Genomic DNA, 25,037 nt, shown 5'->3' on the forward strand with positions numbered 1-25,037 from the left:
AATTGCATCCAGTGATATGCTAAATAACTCCACAAATAAGAGAAAACTGACAATGTTGAGAAAGAATTTCAACTCAATATCACATTGTATATAGTTTAGATGATTTTAATATGGAAGATTTTTGAAGTGAGACAGAAAATATTCCTATCAAGTATTCAGGTACTTTTGGTTTTGATAATGATTTTTGTCAATAGTATCATCAAAGATGGAAATGATTTAACATTATAAAGGCCTTTATATTACAAGTCCCTTATCTCCCATCAAGACATTCCCATACCAAGCTACCAGCTAAGATCACTTAAAATCTCCATTATCTATCTACCTTCCCCCAAAAAAGGTTTATTAGGGTAACTAGTTAACTTCTTTAGAAGCACTCATATTATTTAGTTAACTCCTGGCTGTTTCCAACCAGAAGACAAAAAGATGCCCAATGCAACATAAACGAGAATGGAAGGTGAATCAGCTCTGGTACATTCCCTGGACCTCAGAGACTTAGGGTCTATAGTTGTAGGTGAATTCAGTATTTTCATGACTTACCATTAAGATTTCTTTTTATCTTGAATGGTTGATAACGTATATTAATGAGTCTTACTATTTGTACAGAATGGAAATGGCACCATAGAGAGTGTTTCCTATGTTACTTGGAAGATTTTTAGTTTATTTTACTGACAGTTTCATCACATTTCAATATTCACAAACATTATTTCCTCTTGAAGATTTGGTGGGGTGAGTGGGAGAGGATATACTTAGTTGTGTTTCTCCCAATGCTGTGTTTGTACTGGTCTTGAAAAGCAAATGGTTGAGTGCAGAAACCCATACTAAAGCAGGAGAGGCTATAGTTATAATAATGCCTTTTATTATTAAGACCACCACTAGCTATCAGGAACAACAGACAGCCATACAGCAGGACACACCTGCAGTTACCCACCCATTCCATATACAACCTGGTAACATGAATAGAACAAGGTCATTCTCCTTACGCAAGACATCGAAAAGTATCTGAGCCATCTACAATAGAATCAATTTCCACACTAAATATTTACCTGATAACCCTCCAGGCAATAGCTTATCCCTAAAAGTACATACTTTCCAGGGTTACTTGCACAAATAGAGTTAAGCATTTGATAAAGTTCCATGTCACTTTTCACCCTCTCAACCTTCATTATAGAAATCATCCACACCTGCCCTTTAAACTTTGAAAAATGCTAGGAAAAACATGGGAGGTGCACATGTCCTCAGAAAGAAAGCACATCCATTAATACAGAAAAGCAGGGTGAAAGGGGGAGAGCCTGGGAGAAAACTGAATAATAAACAGTGATGTGTACTGATCTGAGAAACATGCCAATAATTTGGTTCCGATAAATAAGAAAAGCAGAAGTAGATTTGAAACATTCGTTTCCCTTTATTAGCTCAGTGAGGCTGATGTGTACTGCACATTAAAAAAAATCACAGGAATTTTCATACAATGAATAAAACCACAACAATACATGTAGAATTGGCAGGTGGAGAAGAGCCAGCAAGGGCTCAAACTAATCGCTCACTTTCCCTCTTCAGCATAGTTCAACCAACAGTATTACACTTTCACCTACAAATCTTAAAGTAGCTCCATCAAATCAGCAGTTTTCACATTATTGAAAATGTCTGTCACATAGGTACAAATTTAGAATCATCACATTATATTACATGGCTATTCTAGGTCATCTATAGATCAGATCTTAGACTACAGTGATTGAAGTTCTCGGTACAGCCATCAAAAAGGGACACATGATCATTACCTACTGTTAGCTCACATCTAAAGGCATGAAAAGGTTTCCTTTTTTCAACTGACCCAAACACTTTACCCCAATAGTGCCAAGTTCCCTCTCTGCTGCTTTGAGTGTTGACAGCCCAACCGTTGTTCTCAGAGTTCTTTACAAAAACTAATTTTGTTGCACTGAAAGAATTATTCGGCTACATTTCTTTTTATTTTTTTTAATAAAAACCCCACATTTCTAAAGCACCAGTTCGGGTACCAAAATTGTAGATGTAGTACTTACCACAGCATGAAGGCAATGGCCCATGGTCATCTGAAAGTCTTATAGATCTATGCTGAAATTTGCCTCCCATGATGTTGGGGTGCATGTGTTTGTTGGAAATATTCTCTCCCAAAAGAAGTGAAAAAAAAAAATGAAAGGAACACAGCTTACAGCTTATATTTTGATGGGCTACCCACAGTGTCTGCATAAGATACAAAAGCTTCACTAATTTTAGATGCAATTTGAAGTCCATGGAGGAAAACTATCTTCATGGTAACAAGATTTGTCAGGCCAGAGGGTGAGAGAGATCAATGAATCCTCAACATGAAATCTGTAGTGTTGTCTTTTGATAAGTAAGAAAAGAAACCACGTATTTCAGTCATGTCCATGATCCAGGGCAAACAGATAACGTATTTAAAGTTGGATCACAAAAATTTAAAGGCAAAATAGAGAACGCATCTGGTCCTTAAACACATAACAGGATTTACTAAATATTGATTTCTTAAAAATAATTTATTGCTCTTAATAGTCTTTTTTATTATTATTCTACAACAGAAGATACTCAAAATTCAGAAAGAAAGACTGTAAACTTTAGTTTGGCGTTCACAAAGGGTTAAAATACCTGCATCGAACCTACAGAACAAGAATTAGGCGGATTAAAGATGTGTTACTGTTGTAACGCAGAACCTGTGAACACAATTCTTTTATTTCAGTTATTTATTGCTTTCTATCTACTTAGAAATAATAAGCCAAACACTTGAGCAAGCATCCGACAGGACAGACAGTGGATTCACTCAGAACACAATATGCTGGTGATAAATGAATGCAGCCGTCAAAATTAGCTGCATCGGCCTGGGGGTGAAACCCATTTTGTAAGATCGTGTTGGGTGAGAGAAAGGAAAAGAACAATTAAGTAAGTAGTTAGTTAGGTCTATCACATCTTCCAGAAAAGTCACGTCAGCCAAACGGTAAACGCATCTCCATTTGGAAATCAAAAACATACTCCAAACTTTAGTGACTTCCATGGCAGCGACTCCACACTCAGATGAAATCCTGATGCTCAAAATGGAGGTTTTTGTTTTTGTTTTCTGACATTTGTTATTATTATCATTATTAGATTTAGCAGAAGCAATGTTACCACGAACAACATCATGGTCATGTCAGAGGCCATGCTAGTGAGAGAAGGAACAGTGCTTCTGCGGGAGCTGAGTTTCCCAGATGAAGAACTAACACTCCAACCTGACAACCGCCATGCACCCTGGGGAGAAAGTCTCCACTGGCCTTATTATTTTCATCATCTCATAATTTATAATAAATAGGCTATCTGCAACTGATAAATATGTCTCTTTAGTAAACAAAGGAATGAAATATCAGTATTTATACAGGATGTATAACTGTAAAAAATACAGATTAAATACCATCATCATACTCTGCCAAGGGAAAGATATACTGGCTTCAAAGATAGTCTTCAGACACACATTAATTATTGTAAAAATCATACTGTAATTATTACCTCAGCATTTTGTATCAAATTAAAATCACAAAAATTAAAACGAAACAGCATTTTAAAAAGATTTTTTTTGACCTCTAGTTTCAAAACTACTGTTGATAGAGAAAATAAAAACATTTTTTAATGGTTCCCCATTGAGAGACTTTACATAAAATCATGATATCGTCTAGAAAAATTTTAGATGAGAAAATTTCATTCCCCTAACAAATCCAGTGTATAAAACTTCAAAGAAAAACAAGCAACAAGAAAATGTGGAAAAATATCGCAGAAGTGGTTAATACCTTTAGGGGCCTAGGATTTCTGCTGTTGTTGACAAGATGCTTAGATCGAAGCTCCTAAGGAGGGATATGGATGTGCGTGAAGCGTCATTTTGTTGTAGTTACACTCAACGGACACACACACACACACTGTCTTTTGTTTTGTTTTGTTTTGTTTTGTTTTTTTACAATCAAATATATATAAGCAGTAAGTTTAGCTTCTAAATATGTTAGTGTACAATAATTGTTTCACCTCATAATTACATTTGAATATTCTTGATTAAGAAAAATTTAGCAGTTTTGAAAAGAAGGCTGCATTTACAGTGCATAGCTGTAACAAAAAAGAACATAGTTGTAGAGTATGTACATAAAATAAAAATACTCCATTTAACATCTGTAAATACTTAACTACATCAGAGAATGTAGCAATTACACTATCTGAACACATCCAGAGAGTTCTACCCAACTCTCAGCAGTCATGTAACACCATGTCTGCTCCTCAGAAGGAACCGCTGAACACACTCCCCGCTTGACCAATGACAAGGCTTTTCAAAATTTGCAGTGGAAGATCAACATTTTGGACATATACATAGGTGTCAGGACAAAGGACGAACTACAGAAACTTCAAAATGTTAGGAAAGTTTAGCATCTGGTGCCTGCAGTATCCTCTCCCACCCAGATTCCATGGCAAAAGGAAAGAGAGAGAGGGAGAGAGGGAGACACAGAGAGAGACAGAGATACAGAGAGACAGAGAGAGGGGGCGGGATATTAGTTCTGTGGAACCTGTAGTGTCTTCGGGATTGTCACATAATCGTTACATTAAGAGAGAGAGCTTGCTGCAGGTTGGTTTTGCACTTTCTGAAAAGACGGTACCGGAGGCTGACAGCAGACATCAGCAATGTCATTTTAGGGTGGTTTGTGAGTTTTCTTTCCTTTTAATTTATATATATTTATTTTCCTTTTGTATAGAATATGAACATTTTGAAGTTCTAGGTTTTAAGTGTGTCTTCATGGAAATGCTGCCATTTGAAGGGTTTTGCCCTTGTTCATTCTGGTCAGGTGCCCCAAAGTCCTCACATGTGCACACATGTACTTCCCAAACAAGTACACACACACACACACACACACACACACACACACACACACACACACACACACACACACACATTGTCACCAAGAGCCTCCAGGGAAAGCAAAGCTGACACCCATGAATAAACATGTGCTTACTGGATTATCATTCCATCTCTTGCCTCTTCAGCAGCTGTGTTCATGTAAACCGTTGTTGTTCTTGTTCTAGTATGGTGGTGGTTGTTTTGCTTTATTTTTGTACAGAGAGTGTAAAGTAGGAGATATTCCTAAGTATGACTTGCAAGAGTCTTGGGAAAGGACACGCTGTCCCTTGAGGTATTGACCATCTCTCTGTCATCCTCAGCCAGCGAACACGTTACCTGCGCAAACTTCTCTGAGCTTCCTTCAGTAAACTATCAAAATCCAGAGAGTCATACTTGCTCTTGGTGGAAGCAGGGTCAAAGTCATCTGAATTTGAATCTGAAAGAAACCCAAGCCAGGTTAGATGCACCCTTTGCTGGCGGCTTTCAATGCAATTCAAGATACCTGGTTCAATTGTAATGCAGCAAATCAATGTACTTAAAAACAATGCCTGAATTTTATTGAATATATAAATGTAAATACAGAAGGGAGTAGTTGACTTTAAAAAACAAAAACCTATTGATTCATTGTATACCTAAAAACTCAGGGTACACAGGAGTAGTAGACTTCAATAGTTCTTTAATATTTAATATCGTTATAGGTGACCAGCTTTCTCTTATCTTGGCATTTTAGCCGTCTTCCCAATGGTTTCCCAATAACTTATATGAAAAGGTACAAGTAGAAACTGGAAATAATTTTCCCACTCAATGGATTTAACCTTGTTGAGCATAAAATTTAGTTGATTAGGAGGGACAAAGATCATTCTAGATTTTTCAACTTGTTCAAATCAGATTTTAACATGTGGGGTTATGCAAAATCATAAAACTTCAAATAACTCTTTTAAAACACTTGTGTTTAGCAATGTGTGTAAAGTAAAATGCTTGAACACTTCTAGCTAGTCTTTATTTATATCTACAAAAAAGGTAGATAGTACATGCTGGTCTTACAAGTGAGGAAGAGTTTCTTGGAAATATAGCCAAAGCCTCCTGTGAATAAATTACTTTCTTGGGGAGTATTTATATGAAGGGAAATAAAACCTTTCAGGAACACAATAACAATTCTACTAATCATATACACATTTCACATTTTTCTTATGCTAAGTTACAGTACAAAAATTCAAATGACAGGCATGTAAGAGTAGAGAATATGGAAGCATCAATCCCAACATGAAGACGTACTTAGCTGGGGCTGGTGGTGTAGTTCAGGGGTAGTGTGTAAGACAAAAGGCATTAGGGGACCAGGAAGGGCAATTTGCACTTTTATTTTATGGAGGGAATTGAGAGAAGAATTCAGTTGCCTAATGCTGTATTACCTACCCTAAGGGTACTTAATCCAAAATTAATGTTGTGTATTTCTATTGATAAATATTCAGAATGCCGTGTGTGAGGCAATGTTTCTCAAGAGTTTCTTTACTGTGATGGACTTCACTTAGACACCCACCTACACAAGCACACATTATGCCTTTTAATAGGCATCCAAAAGGGATTTTCCTATTGGATGAGACAAGCCCTGTATGAGATGATCGTAGGAACTCCATCACGTCCCCTCATATTGAAGGGAAGATGTTGGAACACAGTACGATATGATGAAAAAAACGTGGAAATACACTAAAATCCACCTCATTATTTTCCAAAGAAATTGTTATAAACAATGGCCCCATATTAATAGAAACAAAAAATCATCACATTTGTATTATCTTGGCACCTGGAGAACTATTGGCACCAGGTAGATAGTCAACTTAATGATGTTGAATAGATGCATTCAATCTCAGGCACCCATATACTATTAAAACCATAGCTTAAAATATTCACATTGTGATCTGGAAATTATTTACCAATAAATGGCAAGAAAAATGTAAATTTACACACACACACTATATATATGCAGTATCTGATAGTATAATCACTGTTTGAGTAAAAAAAGTATTTCATTTTTCATATATGACTGAACATGATTTCTGTGTATTACTAATACTTAGTCAAAGCTATTGTATTGTTAATACAAATTCACCCTGTTCTGATCATGTCTTTAATGATTAATATTTTTTTAAAATTTATATTTATTCCCTTCATTTTATGTGCATGAGTATTTTGCCTGCAAGTACATATGTGTACCTTGTGCATGCCTTAAACAGGGGAGGGCAGAGGAGAGTGTTGGTTCCCCTGAAACTGGAGTTGTGGATGGTTGTGAGCCGCCATGTGGGTACAGATAATTGAATCTGGGCCCTCTGAAAGAGTAATATATATTCTAGACTGCTGATCCATATATCCAGCTCTTCCTAATTTTTTTTTATCAAGTCATTTTGTTAGTAAGAGTCATTAGCTTATAAAACAGTAAATAGAACCAGTAGGTAGAAATTCCTAGGTAGCAGAGTAAACTTCAAATCCTGGCCTCACCACTATAGCCCTAATCAAGTCACATAAAATTTTCATTCTCACATTTAAAACTGACTAAAAAGTTGTAGTTGAAATCATTATATTTTCTTCTAATAGTATTGTAGTCATCATTAGCCAGTTTCTGTGGTAGAAAAATAGGATGCATATGGCAGGGTAACTTCATTTGGAGAAGCAAATAAAACAGGAGGGAAAGGGTAGAATCTGTCTAAAATAATAGCACATTTTCCTGTTCCAATAAAATTAATATGTATCGCATTGGTTTTGCTTAATTTTAACGTATCTATGAGTTTCCAATTCCTTTATGTATGTAGTCCATTATTATGTTCCTTTTATTTAGGGATCACACATGACTTGAAACATTTCATCTAAACTCTTCGTGGAAACAAAGATAAGGTATGTGAAATTTTCATTGAGCTCCTAAGCTAGATCCTAATGTTATTTCTTCAATTTAAAAACAATCCTAAATTTCTAACTTCTTATCACTCGTACTTTTAATTATAGTCTATTTATTTTATAGTAGGCATTGTGATGTCACCTCCTCCACAGACATTGAATATGCCTCCACAACAATATGAGTTATTTTATGAAGAAATAATCAGAAGATAATAGAGCTGAAATGCTTACCCATGATCATCAGTGAACCAAGTCTCAAACACAGGGTGACATGATTGTAGTGCTTAGGCTTTTGGCTACCTCATGAATATGTTCAGAACAACCACACCTTAATGCCCCGGAAATGCTTTAGGGAGATTGAATACCCCATGCCTTTGTAGTATGCAACAAACATGCTTCACAAAACATAGTTAATGAGCTTAGCAAGGCCAAAGTTTCCATGGCTGCTGGCTACGCGGGGAGACAACGAGCTAAGAAAGAGCATTCTTCTTAGAAATATTTCAGGGAGGTGCCAGTTCAATTTGGAAATACCATCCAGTCCTCCCTCTGCCATGATGAATCGTTATCTAAAGACCCCTCTAGGCAGCTTGTTTTAAACTCTAGATGTTGTGAGAGTGTAGAAACACCCTAGCCTTCATCACTGAAGAAAATAAGTCAAATCAACTCAAGGCTTCAATCTGTCTTGACTGGTTTTATCAGCCACCATTTGAACAAATGACTTGCCAGGTTTTATATTTTCATCCCTAGGCCTCTATCTCTGTAGCAGTCAGCTGCCGCTCCCCTGTTTCCCTCTATCTATTTAGCTTGTGAAGTGAATTATAGCATATTTCCCCTGAACAATGCACAGCACCTATATCAATTACTCCAGGAAGACACAACTGTACTGCAAGGGAAAAAGAAGTCCCAGTATTGGCTATTCGTTTTTGTCTTTATACTGCATCAGAGCAATTGTGACTGGATAGCTAATAATGCTGAAGAATAGATGTGCATGCTAATTTTATGCTTATTATGAATTAATTTAAAATAATCATGGTATGCACATTTGCCACTTTTCTTCATTCCTTCCTCAAAGAATTAAAAGGCGTATAACACACGCGTTAGATAGGGAATAGCAGGCAATGGAGCAAAATTAAAATTAGAAAGGACATTAAGATGTCCGTTGTAGCATTATTTATAATATCAAAAAATTAAAAATTGAATACAAATAGAGTTAGTATGAATTATCTAACTATAATGATACTACATGCCCAGCAAAATAGTATGAAGCCATTAAAATATGTGTATGAGTTATTTTTGGTCCTGTGAATCACATCAGGGAATGAATACACACACACACACACACACACACACACACACACACACACACACACACACATACACACACACACACATTTGCTGAAGAAGACAGAACTTAAGCTGTATGTACAGGTGTAAGCACATATGTGCACATATATAATGTGAACTCAACCTTAGAACAGGAGGAACTCTAAGACAAAATTCTGAAATCAGTTGGTAATAGTATCATCTGTGGGTAATAAGCTGATCAGAATTTTACTTTTCATCTTTGATCAGGAAAAAATAAATAGTTATATGTGTTTTATTTTAACTGAAAGTACAATTGGTATGATAACAACACATACCTCCTACTGTGATTTTCTCTCAAGTGACAATTGTTTGCTTAGCTTCCTATACAATGTGTAGGATCTGGAAAAACTCCACATACTTGGTTTTTGTTTTATTTTATTCTCAAGAAAGTAAGTATGTTGTCATTTAGCTAATGGACTTCAGCTTTCTCTTCTTGAGTATAATTCATAGATAATGAGAGTGTTTCCAAGTGCTTGTGACATAATAAGAAAGGAAGAACAAGCCTTTGTCACACCCTGTGCCACAAAACAATGACAGTGCTTGAGTTCACAAGAAAGACTGAGGGTAAGTATGGAGAGCAAACGCAGACTACAAACACAGACTTATGCAAAACTTTAATAAATGTAGATCCAAATGCAGACAACACATGCACACATAAGACAATACCCCCACCACACACAAACACCACAAATGACTTAGTGTCTATTCATGGAGCACAAGAACATCTGCCTTTTATGGCTCAGACTTAAGCATCTTGCTTCTGAAATGGTCTCCTACAAAAATAAATGAAACTGGATTCATATGTCCCCTTCAGGAAGGCCTAACCTAAGGTGTCTGTGGAGCATGCTCACTTCCATTTTGAGCTCTATGCTATGGATTCACCCTCCCATGTACAACAGTTATATACCGTACCTAGGTCTGCATAGTTAGACTTGAAAAACTGCTTCCGTCCACAAAAGTACAGCTCAAAGTCAGTTTCATTCGACCTGCGTAAAGTATATCCATTCTCAAGAGCAGCAAAAGCATCACAGGTGTAACGGTAGGTGATGAAACCGTAGCTGTCTCTGCAATGGGCATGGAAGAAGTATTAAGAGCTGGTTATGCAGCGTTGGCACAGAAGACTGCAACCCCTTCTACTTTGGGAGACATCACTGGTGCCAGCGTCTCTGCCACCACATCCATTTATCAGTGTGATTGTCCTGTCAGGCAGCTAAATACTTATTCTGAGACAGGAAATCTCAACTAGAAAGATTAATAAATAGGGATGAAAGAAAATAAATAAGGTTCTGAACTCAACATGTCATCTGTCAAAGCACTTACATTGGCAACTCCCATCCCAGTAATCTTAGGGTCATAATTTTTAACATACGTCAGCTCCTAAACAAGAAATAATTTTGAAGATTCTCACCCATCATCCCGCAGATTTACTGTGCATTCCTCAATTTCACCAAAAACTTCAAAGCGGTCTCTCAGTTCTGTCCGCGTTGTGTCAGGTCTGATTTTACCAACGTAAATCACACGGCGTTCTTCCTATAAGCAGAAAGGAAGGAGAGACATTTTCTAGCTCTGGAGACAAAATGCAGATGTGCCACTAGAAGCATCCATGAACATATAATTGTGTACAAAAACTTACAGAGCAATCTCACTAGAGCAAACCAGATATCACACCTAAGGAAAAATACCACATAGGAACCAAGTTTGACTTTCCATGCCTTAAATTCAGGCACCTCAGTTACACTTAAGCTTTCTTCTCCATGGATCTTCCCTTTTCTACTTCTTCTGTCTCACTCTTGTCTTTCTTCACATGAACGTCATGTATCAGAAAAGACAATCATTCCATGAGATTAAAATCACCAGTACATAGGAAATATGTGAGCACTTATGACTTGGTTATTAATCATAAGAATTGGTACAATAACTAATCTGGCTTATAAAACTATTTAATTTCCCATCAACTCAGAATTCTAATCAGAAAATGTACAAATTTTGACATCCTCAAAGGGTAGTTCTTAATCTCTAATACCCGCCCCCCGAAAAAAAAAAAACCATCCTGAAGGAACGTGTTCAAAATGCAATTGTTGGGGTTTATCCAGAAGGTAAATAATGAAACGGATGGGGGATAAGCCTCAATGATCATCATTTATAGCAAAGACCACAGCAATTCTAAAGTATTTGGTCTAAAGAGAATCATTTGAGAAACAGTCTTAAAATGTAGGCCATTTTTAGCCATGGGTCTCTGAAGAGTAAGAGCCAAATGAAAAAAGATATGTTTTACTTTGCCAATAGATTCAGTCCTATTTTAGGAACAGACTAGAGGGGTGTAGCCTCATTTCTACAAGTGAGGTCAATACGATCATAATGTAGAAGCCATTAGAAATTTATAACCTACAAAACACAGGAAGACAATACTGTTGCCTTAAGATAAGCTTCCTTTTATATAAATTTGGGGTTCATTCTTAGTGAAAGAAACACTCTTGAATATCTTGTTCTGGGGCCAAACTGAATAATATCTCAAAATTGAGGGGGATTTTAAAGAACACTTGGAGTAAATATAAGGACTGTCCTTACCAACTAGTTAATGTTTCTACCAGGGATAAGCAAAAACAAAAAAAAAAATGAACTTGAGGTTGCAGAGATTAAAGTAAGAGCAAAGCAAAGTCTGGGGAACACGGGGCTAGCATGTAGGTTCAGCTGCCCAGGAGTTTTTCTCTGGTTATACTGAGTGCCTCATTCTTAGAAGCCACAAAAGTCGTTTCAGGCTTAAGGCAGAGAGAAGTCCGCCAACGTTTATTGGGAGCCTTTCCTTTTTTTCACAAGTATTAGCAAATGGTCTGTCTAAGAGTGAGCACTTAATAGCACCTGTGAAGTGAACAATCTGCGTGTTCTGCAGCTTCTTTGATGACATGCTCATCTATGCCTACTCACATTTACTATAAACAACACCACTGAATACTTTCATTAGGGAAGGAAGCTCCTCTGAGCTTCAGATAACCAACTACCTACTAGACTTCCTCTAAACCTCTTAAACTGGAACAACCTTGCTAAAGCACACTCTCTAGCTACACACCAGGAGGCCAAGAGAGGTTACTGGATCCTCCAAAGCTAGAATTACAAAGAAGCATGAGCCACCAAGTGGGTGCTGGAGACCAAACCCAGGTCCTGTTGAGCTTTATCTCTTTAATCTCTCTCCAATTTGTCTTCTTTACTCCCTCTCCCCCACGCTAAACTTCCAACTTTTCTTTGTGGACTAGTGTAATATATTTCAACTTAAATCCACATGTCTACTTTTCTCCCTTTAATTTGTCCTTTTACTATAGATGGAATAATTTTTAATAAGTCAAAAGAACTCAGTCATGTCATTTGCCATCTAAATTAAATGTATTAATGGTCTCTAATACTTCTGATAATAACCTATTAGGTTATTAACAAGACCTAATAGGTGGGCCCTGAAAGATCTGGACTTTTCTCCTATGGCCCATCCTTGCCTCTAGTTTCTATGCTGGACTTCTACAGGATCCTTGTGACACTGTGTTCCTTCCATCTCAAAGGCTTTGCACAAGGTGTTCCATTGTAACTTTGTAATATATCTCCTAAATTGTACCCCAAGCCCCTCAGATTTACTGCCTAGAATTACACTAAGCTCCATAGCTGTTTCATTTGAGAATTCAGGTGAAGTGCTATTAGCTGGCCTTAAGAAATCTGTTTCCCTGTCATTCTCTGTTTAAATGTAATTAAATCATTATAGTTTGTTCATTGCTCAGTGACTCTCTCCCTCACACAAGGAAGAATTCATGAAATTAGAACCTATATCTATTCTTTGCCTCAATTTATTTTAAGTATGAAAGAGAATCTCAGTAAATAGTTGATATAAAATTAATTAAAATCAATTAATATTTTTTATGTGTACAACTATTTTGCCTGAATCTATGTGTGTGCATCACATGTGTACCTGGTAACCCATGGAGTTCAGAAGAGGGCACTGAATTCCCTGGAACTGGAGTTATAGTGGTTGTGAGCTAAACCAAACCCATATCCTCTTCAAGAACAAAATGTAATCTTAGTAGCTAAGCATTCCCTTCTATCCTCAATTAATACTTTTAACATGCCCATGCCTGGGTAGCCTTTACTCTCTGAGATATTGCAGCATAAAGGGGGTATTATATGACTATGGTCCTCTATTAATGGAAAAGCTCTGCCTAGGCAGCTCAGCTAAGTGAGTTACCAAAAGGAATTTACAGATTGAAGGGAGCGAAGTATAGAATAGATGCATGTTTGCAGGCTATTATGTAAGCAGACTCATTTAAAAAAAGAACTCTGGAAATCAGAGGGGAGACTCCACTCAAACAGGTGGAACAAAATTCCTCTGACCATGCTATCAAGCCTCCTAACTGACCTGATGAAGTAAAGCAAGCAGACTCAAGATTCACTTCCATGTAGATTGTATGTCACGACTTAAGGCTGAAATTGTTTTTCCACAGCATGCAACATAGCTCAATAGTCAGTAGATAGAAATGGCTGGTGAGGCTCGAGCCTAAGCAGCCCTTCACACATATTATCAAGGGAATCATAACACCACATTCCATTCTATTTACGCACCCAGTTTCAGCCCAACAGCCAAATGTGATGGGACTGTTATCTAAACTTAAACTTCCTGGCGCCTGCTTGCATGGTGTTATGGATTTTTTTTAATGAGCCTTTTAGGGAAGTTACTACTGTGTAAAGAAAGAAGAGGGAACTGCAGAAGGGAAAGAAAGAAATTGAGCCATAGCATAGAAATTGCTCAGCTACCATTATGGGAATACACACAGCCTATGTATTCAAGGAAATGTGAAGTTAAAGAGAAAATCGACCATATGTGCAGACATATTGGGACAGTTTCTGAATTGCAGCTTTATACAAAGCTGTATGCAACAATGATCTTCACTAAAAGAGATAACCCAGAAGACCTTTTCTAGGACTGAAAGATTCTTCGGTGAAAGGAGACTCAGCTCGAAAGAGTTGCTCCTCCATCACTCAAATTACCTTTTAATCTGCCAACTCTTTTTATGAAACACAAGGATGGGCCATGCCCTGCTACCTGACAAAGAGCAGAGGATTGAAGGCATGCTGGGATGCTCTAAGAAGCATTGAAGTCCTTTGTTTTCCACTTGCTAAACATGAAAAAAAAAAAAGAAGACACCTTAAGGTCTAGGCAGCAAAGACTAAAATCTTTCCGTGATTGGCCAAGATTTCCGGCAAAGAATCAGCCTTTTAACATATTGCAGTAGAATTAGATGGATGAATAGAGTTCGTATCTTTAAAAAAAAATAACATTTGCATCCAATTTTTCAAGACATTAATTTCTAAACAGGAGATGAAAGGGGGAAGAAATCAAAATGTTTAATAGCATTTCTAACTTCTTAGGGGCTTGAAGGAACTCAGAATCTTTGGAAAACGCTGGTTGAAAAATTATTTTCAGACCAGTTTTCACTATTGAGGAGGATGGAACATTTATCAAATAACTTTTAGCTTCAATTTTCACAAAGGCTAGTTTGCTGATGGGGTGGATAATAAAACTGGAGATTTATGTTGCATTAACTACTGCGGTAAATCCTCGTTACACTGAAACACAGGAGATAAATAAAGAAAAAAGTATGATGGAATTAACTGACTTTATATTACTGAAATCTTTATCAAGAAGAGAATAGAGCTTGCTGGTTAGCTGGGCAAAACAAGCAATGTTGTCTCTCATGAAATAATAAGTGATTCTCGGTAAGAGGAGTTTGACTGAGGAGAGATGAGAAGCAGTAGGGAGTTGACATTTACTGAGCACTATATAGGCCAAGTGATGGGTTAGATACTTTTGAATGGATTACCTCAGTAAAATGTCCCATAATCCTAGACACCAGTGTGTCTAGTATAATTCTGACTTTGGTTCCCTTGTTACTTTTATTGTACATTTTTATTTCAGAGCAGCATAAAAACTGTTAATTTTTCTTTCTCTGCAAAGGGAAACCCATTTTAACCTTCTGAGCAAAAGATTTTTGTTTTTTTCTTCTAGATTAGTTGTAAGATGACTTCAGGAGAAATTTTCAATGTACTTCTGGGGGAATAGGTCAGGGGGTAGAGCCCATGCTCAGCATGCAAAGCCCTTGAGTTACACACACTCACACACACACACACATGTGTGCATGTAAGCACGGTACTATGAATATGGTGCATGACTGAACATCTTAGTTAAAAAACCTTTTTTTTTTTTTTTTTTTTTTTTTTGGTTTTTCGAGACAGGGTTTCTCTGTGTAGCTTTGGAGTCTTTCCTGGAACTCGCTATGTAGACCAAGCTGGCCTTGAACTCACAGAGATCTGCCTGGCTCTGCCTCTCAAGTGCTGGGATTAAAGGCTTGTGCCACCACCACCCGGCTATAATAACCTTATTTTTAAAAAAACAAAAAAGGTAAACCGAGTTGACAGCAAGCTAGATGTAAAGCTGTCAAGAAAGAAAGACCAATGATGGGAAAAAATCTGTTGTCCTTGTTCTTAATATTGAGTACAACTTATATAGTGGAGAAGCCATTAACTAAATGTCTCCTACTAAAGGGTATTTTCAGGGCAGAGACAAAATGATAGCATTCAGATTTCCAAAAATCATTTGTAGGCAAATATTATATAAAATCTTCCAGTCTAGCAGCTACCCTGAATCAATTCAGGAGCAAACAGTCAAATAAAAGGTGAGATGCAATCAAATCTATAGACTGATAAGGGTGTGCTTTGAGAGCTTTATTTGAATATAATCAGAATATAAAAGTTGCACATCTTCAGTGTAAATATTTTGATGAATTTTGGAATATGCTTGTACCTGCCAATCCTTGACTATAATAAAGGTCTTGAGGCAGATTGATTCCCAATTTTCTGAGAAACTGCCATACTGATTTCCAAAGTGGTTGTACAAGTTTGCACTCCCATCAACAGTGGAAGAGTGTTCCCCTTGTTCCACATCCTCTCCAACATAAGCTATCACCAGTGTTTTTTATTTTAGCCATTCTGACAGGTGTAAGATGGTATCTCAGAGTCACTTTGATTTGCATTTCCCTGATGACTAAGGATGCTAAGCAATTCCTTAAATGTCTTTTGGTCATTTGGGATTCTTCTGTTGATAATTCTCTGTTTAGATCTGTAGCCCATTTTTTAATTGGATTGTTTGGTATTTTTCTGTTTAGTTTTTTGAAGTCTTTATCTATTTTGGAGATCAGCCCTCTGTCAGATGTGGGATTGGTGAAGATATTTTCCCATTCTGTGGAACATGAGGGAATGGAATGGTCAAGCTAGGGGGAGGGACAGAGTGGGAGAGCAATGAAAGATATCTTGATAGAAGGAGACATTATGGGGTAAGGGAGAAACGTGGTGCTAGAGAAATTCCCAGGAATCCACAAGGACAACCCCAGATTAGACTATTAGCAATAGTGGAGAGGGTACCTGAACTGGCCTACCCTGGTAAGCAGATTAGTGAATACTCTAATTATCATCATAGAGCCTTCATCCAGTATCTGATGGAAGCAGATACAGAGATCCACAACCATGTACCAGGCCAAGCTCTGAGAGTCCAGTTGAAGAGAGGTAAGAGGGATTACATGAACAAGGGGGATCAAGATCACGATGGGGAAATCTGCAAAGACAACTGAACCAAGCTCATAGGAACTCACAAACATTAGACTGACAGCTGTGGAACCTGCATGGGACCAGACTAGAGCCTCTGCATGCAGGAGAGAGTTGTGTAACTGGGTCTGTTTGAGGGGCCCCTGGCAGTGTGATCAGGATCTATCCCCAGTGCATGAGCTGGCTTGCTGGATCCCATTATCTATCATGGGACACTTTGCTCACCCTTGATGGAGTGGGGAGGGGCTTGGTCCTACCTCAACTGAATGGACCAGGCTTAGCTGTCCCACAATGGGAGAACTTACACATTTAGAGGAGTGGATAAGGGGTTGGGAGGAAGATGGGGGCGGGGATCAGGAGGAGGAATGATAGGGGAATCTATGGTTGGTATGTAAAATGAATAAAAAATATAGTATGTAAAATGAATAAAAAAATAAGAAATAAATTTTAAGAATTTTGTTTTTAAAAAAGGCATTAATGTCCTTGTGTTATTGTGGCCTCTCTCTCTCTCTCTCTCTCTCTCTCTGTGTGTGTGTGTGTGTGTGTGTGTGTGTGTGTGTGTGTGTGTGTGTGTATGCACAGGTGTATACTTAATGTGAGATCTATCATTTAAATATATCAAAGTGCACACTATAGGGACAATGCTGAACTTAAAGTCATGCTCTACTGACAATTCCTGGAAAAGGCTAAATACTAAAAAACTATGAAAAAAAGGCTTATACAGGAAACTGTATTCTTTTCCCTAAAAAGAATAAGTGACATTTATGTATTTAGAGAGAGACATTTATAATCAACAGTAATGATGTATTGGTTGTGACTCCTGAACTATCTAGTCACCAACAGAGAAGAGCTATGTGAGAGCCTAGCCATTTCCCAGCATCTGGGTTTGGTTTTAAGCACTGAGCCATATCATAATGTCTAGATTTGTTCTTTAAATGAACATCCCATTATCATGTTTTCTGGCAGAAACTGTACAGATTGCAAATGGAGTTGGACTTGGATTTCAGCAAGAAATTAAAACAGTGACAGTTCAGACACTAAGTACTAACTCTGGCATTCATAGCTCTGGTTTCATCTGAATTATTTTAAACTTAGGGGACAGAGAAAGGCAGAGAGTCAATTGGCTTTTGAGAATGACTTTGGATGGAAGTCATGTGAAAGCAGACATTGACGTAATGATATTATCCAATCATGATGGAGAATTCTGTATTTGTAATTCCTAATTGTTAATGCTAGCTTTATGAAGCTAACCTGGGCTCTGTAAAGACTTTTAGAGCTTCAATTCATGACAAGTTTGCAGATCTCTTAAAGCACTTTCCTTGAGAATTCAACATAGATGCAATGCAGCCCGGAAGACAAAACTGTACACTTATTCTGCAAAATATCAATGACCACTTTTTAATGCTTTTTAAGTTTTCTTTTGGAACTTCTAAATTGCTGGTCCCTAAGTACATGATTGCTCTGCTTAGTGGTTAATGCAGCGTGGCATCCAAGACATTACAAATTCAAGTGGCTATTCATTCCATTACTTTAAGGGCATCTCAAAAATTGAATGGAAGTCACCTATCCAGCTAACTTAGGTGGTCTATCTTGGCTCCCACAGCTACTTCCTGAATGTAATTTAAAGTCAATGAGTGAAAAAAATCATTGTAGGCATGCTATGCTCAAGTCCATAAAAGAAGATTTTTCCATGATTGGCATAAGAAAGAAATCCTTTATAATGGGAAGAAGAGAACCAATTAAAAAATCTTTTGTGGGTAAAGTCATTACATAGTGCCACTGTGTTCAAAATCATCAGCGTGAGTTACATGACTTCAAAATCTGCCTGCCACTGAGATGTACTGACTTATTTCTGGTCCATTCTGCCCCAGTGTTAACTGTTAAATCACTAGAGGTCCCCAGTATAGTGAACTCATTTCCAGAGATGCTTCGTAGGCACAGTCTCTACAGTGAATAACAATGTTCAATAAAAGCACATTCTAATGTAAGTAAACTAAAATTTTCTAAAGCCACATTAAGTAATAGAAAAAGAAACAGAAAATAATTCTAACAATGCATACTATTTAGCTTAGAATATCTAAAATATCAATGACTCATGATAGATACAAAAACACGTAGAAATTTCTCACCTTTTTTTGTACCAAGTCTTTAAAATCCATTCACATGGTCCATCTTAATTCTGCCTAAGACAACTACCCATATAATTAATTTTGGCTGCCATATTGGACATTCCAGTTGTTAAAAACCTTTGCTCTCTCCCTACACAGGATTTTGATCAGTTTCAACTTTCCTGTTTGCTCTTCCTCACCCACAGGTCTAGATGACCACTTTAAACCATGCACCTTAGATGAACCCTCTGTCAAGCCACTAATCACATTATATTTTCTGCTTATGCATCTTTATCTGTCAGCTGACTTCAAGCTCTTTGGATTCGGCTACCAGGTCTTGCCTAAATGCATATCTCAAGTACCTGGCAACTACTTATCATGAGATTCTGAGAAATTGTGTGTGGTCAACAGAAATAGCATATAACTTTCCAAGTGGGAATTTATTCAACAGAAAGTCTCCAACATGTATAAGCACTTGCTACTTGCAGATCAATGTGTTAGTAAACAGTTTCTGTTCCCTGTTTTGGGTTTTTTTTTTTCCAAATACTTTTTGAAATCTAAATAAATACCAATGCCAAAAGTCTCAGCAGTGTCTAGTTAATGCATACTGCTTTCGTATAGCCAAGGTGACATCTGAATTACTCCAAGTCCTCTTTCAAAGAACTGTCTTGATCAAAGAATTAAGTCGACATTTGAGAGATAAAGGAAAGAAAGGGGAAGTTTAAGAAAGCTTTTGCCTCACCAAGACTAATGGCAAAGTACTAGATGTTTTCAGAGACAGTTAAACCAGAAAAAAAAGCACATCTCCCTCCCCTACTTTTTCTAACTAAGTATCTAGACCTAAATTATTTTGGTAGGCATAAAATAAGTACATGTCATTTATCTACATTTTTTGATTAATACATTCATCTGCCTTTGATTAGAATTGCACTGTATTTTGCCCAAATGAGCAAATAATACCCTATCTTTAAGGAAAAGAATCAAGAACTTTTTAAGATATGAATTTATAAACAGTAAATGCAGTGAATCAGCAAACACTATGTTACTGCATGTTCTCTCAATGTGGCTCTCGTTTTTGTAATTAGTAACTGCAATGTATGCTGTGAAAAGGCTTTGTAAACTATACAGCACTCTGTAAATGTGAATTATGATAATTATTGAACAGGCCATTAATTAAATACAGCAATATTAGAAAAGTTGAAATTTTCATTTTCATTAGTCTTCCTAAGTGTGAACTAATGACATTCTGGCAAATCTTAACATCACAGCTTATTTAAAAATTGGAAAAAAAATGAGGTAAAGTGTTATAATTTGCAGAATGCCTTTGATTCAGTCCTTGGTGGATGCATAGTTAAATCGTACCAAACACCCAGAACTTCAATCTAACGATTCAATTATTTCTCATGTCTGTTTCTTTCAATTCTTATGGTTAACAAACCTCTCATTTAACCTTTCTACTCTAGCTGGTGACTATGAGCTATGTCTTAATCTGACACCATCAATGATGTGTTGTATAGGGTGAATTTTACTGTTTTCTCATTTTTTTGTTGATATTATTGGGTTTCCTTGGAGGTTCTACAGGAACCCAGCACTAAAAGCTGGAGCTTATTTCTCTAAGGCTTGGTTCACTATGTCAAATGCTGCCTTGCACTGCAATGACTTGGATCAGCTAACATAGACAGGCAGCAGGTGCAATGAACCGAAACAGTGCCATAGCTCATCGATTAGCTACAGCTCCCAGGAGCACTATGTTGGGAAAGACCTTAAGGCTCTGTGGGACCTCAGAGGGACAGAGTTCCATGATTGATTAAGAATGTCTGCCATGGGCATGTACTGGATTTTGACCACTTGAGTGCCACATTTTTAGCAGCTTGTGAAGGACAGTATTGGATTTCAGAGAACAAACAAGTTACGACGGTCACTTGCATGTTTACACATGAGCATCAGCACTGCCCACATGGCAGGTGAATGTATCAACACCATCCCGCAGTCAGGTGATGGCCCATCAGAGGTAAAAAATACTGACTTTCTTAGTCAGACTTTCCAATATGACTTTAAATGGAATCTGGAATCTCTTCATGCCTCACTCAAAGAAAGAAGTAACAGGAAGCAGCTAGAAAAACGCACGTTCTCCAGCTCCTATCAGACCCAAGAACCTTTCCCTTTCTTCATTTTTCCAAACAAAACTTGAGAATGCTAATGAACTTCACAACTCAACTGCAGTGAGAAGTATACTGACATCATTTCAAATAAGAGAGCCTTAGGACTCTGATCTTTTAAATACAAAAAAAAAAAAAAAAGAATATTTTCCCGTTAACAAAGCATTAACTTTTGGTTATTGTTTAATCTGCCAAAATAAAAAGTCTCTGAGGAAAAGTAAAGAAATTAACTCCACGCTGCTTACAATTGCTTTCTGCTTCTGCCTCTCCCTCTGCTTGGCCCTTTCAGATTCCCGCTTCTCATACTCTCTGCGGTATTCATCCCTCTTCAGCCTCTCATGTTGATACGCTTCGTAGCTGTCATACCTGGGAAGCATAACTTCATCATTAGGTCGACCACCTCTGTTTGTATGAAAAAATACATTATCATTTGGGGAGGGGACAAGAAGAGTTTGGGTAATGTCTTGTCATCTAAAGGAAGGGATAAAGGGAGCTGAAGGAAAAAGGACAGGCCTCATTACCTGGGCCTACGGCTGTAGGGTGACCTTGAACGTGATCTCACATACAAGGGAGAACTGCGGTGTGTGCGGTGTCTGTAGTGGCTTGATTCATAGTAGTAGCAGGATCTGGGAGAGAGGAGAAAACCAAAAGGACATTTGCAATGGGCTCTTAGCCCAAGTTACCAGGACCACACTGAACATCACTGGAAGCTCAGGGCTGTGTGAATTACCTTCTCCTTACCAGCAACACCTTCCAGTGACAGCTTGCCATCAGCTAGTCAGACTGGAGACCAAACTATCGATCAATTCCTTCCCCATGTCTCTTACTGATGTGACCATGGCTCATGGGATGGCCATGCTGTCAGATTTATCTTACATGGATCTCAACTCTCTGGGCACAGGGCTGCTTTGCAGGTGATGGAAAAAAAATTACACGAGCAAGTTTCTTATAAATGTCTCTCTGTGTTCTGGTTGACCAAGGTAGCGTGCTCAGAGCTGGGTGTATGAGAGAACATGGAGAGCGGGGCATATATGTACAAACCTCAGTTAGTTGGTTGAGTGGCTGAGAAAAGCAACCCTAAGTTTCAATATTTCCTCTAACTACTAAGGAAATATTTTAGCATTGGGTGGATTTTGACAATCTTACCTTGAAGAGGATCTACTGCCTGGGGACCTTGATCTTGACCTGGAATATGGTGATCGGGAACACGATCTGTGTCGAGAAAAGGATCTTGAACGAGAACGCATCCTTTGGGGTCTTTGAGAAAGTAAGGATTTGGGTGGCGACACTGAATCTCGACACGGAGAGTTAAAAGAGGAGCAAGAAGGCGACACATCAAACAATGAATAGGACTGCGTGCCATCCCAAGGGTAGCTCAGTTTATCACTTTCATCTTCACTGTCATCAAATAGGCCATCCATGGCTAGTCCTGAATTTATAAACACAGGTAGTTTGGAGAATTGTTCATTACTGAAGTCGCCATCCCTCAGTTCACTGGTCTTGTCTGTTTCGTCATCAAAAACAGCTTGACTGGGATGACCGAAGTGCTTGTTCAGCTCAGCTCGGATTTCCTGGTCTTGGAGCTGTTTTCTGGTGCTGCAAGGAGAGACTTGCTTGCTGGCCTCCAAAGTCTCTCTCAAGTAGCACTGGCCTGAATCTGTGGAAGAGCAGATGTGCCCCTGCCAGTCACAGGAGGCATCTTTGAAGTCTAGTTGTCTAGAGTCTTGGAGCTCCTGTGATATGTTAATGAGTATATCCGTTTTGGAATTGATTGACTGACAGTAGTCATGGTCACCAAACAGCCGTAGGCTGGGCCGTTTAGTCTTCCTTTCCTCGTGTCCCCGGCTGAACACTGAGGACTTGCTGAGTTGTGCATACAACTCAGATTGCTCTGGCCCTTTCTTAGTGGAGTGGCTGCCTTGGGTACCAGAACACTCACTGTACCGGGCCCTCTTTGATGGTGGTGGCACCACGGTCTTGCAAGAGGGCTTCAGCTTTGGAGAAGCCTTGAAAGGGTTATCTTGGTTGGCTTTATGAGGAGGAGTTGTGGGTGGAGTTAGGCCTATGACAAAAGAGAAACAAGAAGAAATGTGGGGAAATAGAGAAAAGAGAAAAAGAAAATGTTCTTCAAGAACAAACACATTTTCTAATTTTTCTTAGATTTCAGACTATGGTAAAAACTGAGTGAAGAAGGAGGAAACTAAATTTGTGACAAGTCCTAAAAAATGGATTCTTCTCCTAAGTCCTTGTCACCCAACAAAAGACAGATGGACAGCACCAGGCAGCAGCAGGGGCTGTGATATTTTGTGTTTCAAACATCTATGCTAACAAATCCTGATGCCTAGAAAACTGGAATGTGTCACTGCTGGCTGCCCCAGGAGCAGGTGTCTCCAGCACTGGCATTTTCAAGGGTGTTGCAGGGGTCACTTAAAGGCAATCGACGTGGTGGGACCTGAGAATCATGGTACAGCCTTGGTGGCATTTGTCTACAAAGAATGCTGCAGGAAAAATACAAGTGGTTCAAGGCTCTCAGAATAATCAAGAATCTCCCCCTTGGGGCAATATTTTTCAAAAAGTGGAATGTGTGCAAATTTTGGTCAGGATAGGAATGACATACACAGACAACTTCGAAATAGGTTCAGCAAAATAGGATGGCCCAGCTGAAGGCAGGGAACCAGAGCCCCTCCACTACTTGACGGCAATGAGTCTTTGTCTCCACAGTTCATTAATTTAGTAAACCATGGCTAATGTAGGTAGAATACATTCTTGTAAGCATAACTAATACATTCTGTCTGAAATATGGTTCTGCAACAGAAAGCTAAGTGCAAAGTGACTCTAAACATCTCCAGGCCGGGGGACCATTTTATTTAGAGCACATCGTCAGTGAGGGCATGAGACAGAAGGACTGAAATGCTTCCAAGCTTCAGCAGCTAATTACATAAAGAACAAATAGAGGAAGACAAGAGTGTCTATGGGTTGGTGCCTTGTCTGCCTTTCTATAGATAATTCTGAAGCCAGGGTAGGCTAGTCTGAGGCATAGTTGTTACCTCTAAGTCTCAACCATGAATCAACTCCATTCATTCTGTCTTGCCCAGGAAGAATCACTGTGAAGCTCCAGTGTCCAAGGAACCTTGAAGGAGGGCAGGCTGCAGTTCAAATGGCTTTATGCTTACAAGGGAACATTTTAGTTTACAATAGATTTTCTATTTAGGAGGATGGGTGAATGCTATTCAGCAGAAAAAAAGGGGGTTTCAAGTCTGTTAACAAGCCTGGGGTGAGACTCAAGGCAACTGTGCATTTCAAGGGGGAAAAAATTCCTACCTTGCTGGAAAAAAATATAAATATGTCAAGAACCAAGTAGGTCACAGAGCGCCACATGCAATTTTGATATAAACAGGAAGATGCTGTCTTGTTCGCCTACTTGATGATAAAAATGTGGAAGAAATTAATGTTTGTTTTTTTTTTTTTTCTTAAAGGAAAGATTCTGGCCCAACGCAGGCAACTTTTTGCATGCTGAGCTAATTATCTCCGTGGAGAAAGGTGGGGGTGGCATTCAGAAAGATGAATACAGACATGGACACTTCCTTTGGGCACACCTGAGTCACACAGGAGCTGGATTTATCCATGAGCCCACTCTTCACTGCAGCAGAAGAACAGGTAACATTTTCTTGCATAAAACTTCTGTGCCATTGAGGTGCATGCTCTTTTTGTTCTCTCCATTAGGAAAAGCAGGGCCTGTTTCTAGACTATGAAGTTCCTATTCCTTTTCTTCCTCATTCTGTTTAGACTTTCATTGCTCTGTTTTTGTGTAGAGATTTCTACTGTAGGTTATCTTTGGTTACCAACACAACACATTTTAAAGTATTCATGATCAAAAAGAGATGTTAATTTCTTAAATAGTCCCCATTAGAGTCAAAGATGCTCATAAATTGAAGATGAGGGATTGGGGAGATGGTTCATCCAGTAATATGCCTATTGCTTATACATGAGAAC

The 25,037-nt window shown here is 38.2% G+C and overlaps 1 protein-coding gene across 6 annotated transcripts in view; it reads right to left on the bottom strand.

Annotated features, from left to right (window-relative positions):
* Positions 1–1,378: 1,378 nt before the first annotated feature.
* Ppargc1a (PPARG coactivator 1 alpha) overlaps positions 1,379–25,037 on the bottom strand; it is a 682,761-nt gene continuing 659,102 nt past the window's right edge. For 4 of the 6 annotated variants that reach the window (XM_052734916.1, XM_052734912.1, XM_052734915.1 and 1 more), the window contains 6 exons: positions 22,191–23,106; positions 21,566–21,670; positions 21,290–21,446; positions 10,554–10,675; positions 10,058–10,209; positions 1,379–5,330 (listed from right to left, as the gene is read on the bottom strand). In XM_052734916.1, the coding sequence (XP_052590876.1) occupies positions 5,227–5,330; positions 10,058–10,209; positions 10,554–10,675; positions 21,290–21,446; positions 21,566–21,670; positions 22,191–23,106 (1,556 nt within the window). In that variant the 3' untranslated portion in view covers positions 1,379–5,226. The remainder of the gene's footprint in view (positions 5,331–10,057; positions 10,210–10,553; positions 10,676–21,289; positions 21,447–21,565; positions 21,671–22,190; positions 23,107–25,037) is intronic. The other 2 variants (XM_052734913.1, XM_052734917.1) reach the window with 1 other exon arrangement.

This window comes from Peromyscus californicus, unplaced genomic scaffold (assembly GCF_007827085.1).
Source record: "Peromyscus californicus insignis strain IS unplaced genomic scaffold, ASM782708v3 Scaffold_13__1_contigs__length_99412109, whole genome shotgun sequence".
Classification (NCBI taxonomy): Eukaryota; Metazoa; Chordata; class Mammalia; order Rodentia; family Cricetidae; genus Peromyscus; species Peromyscus californicus.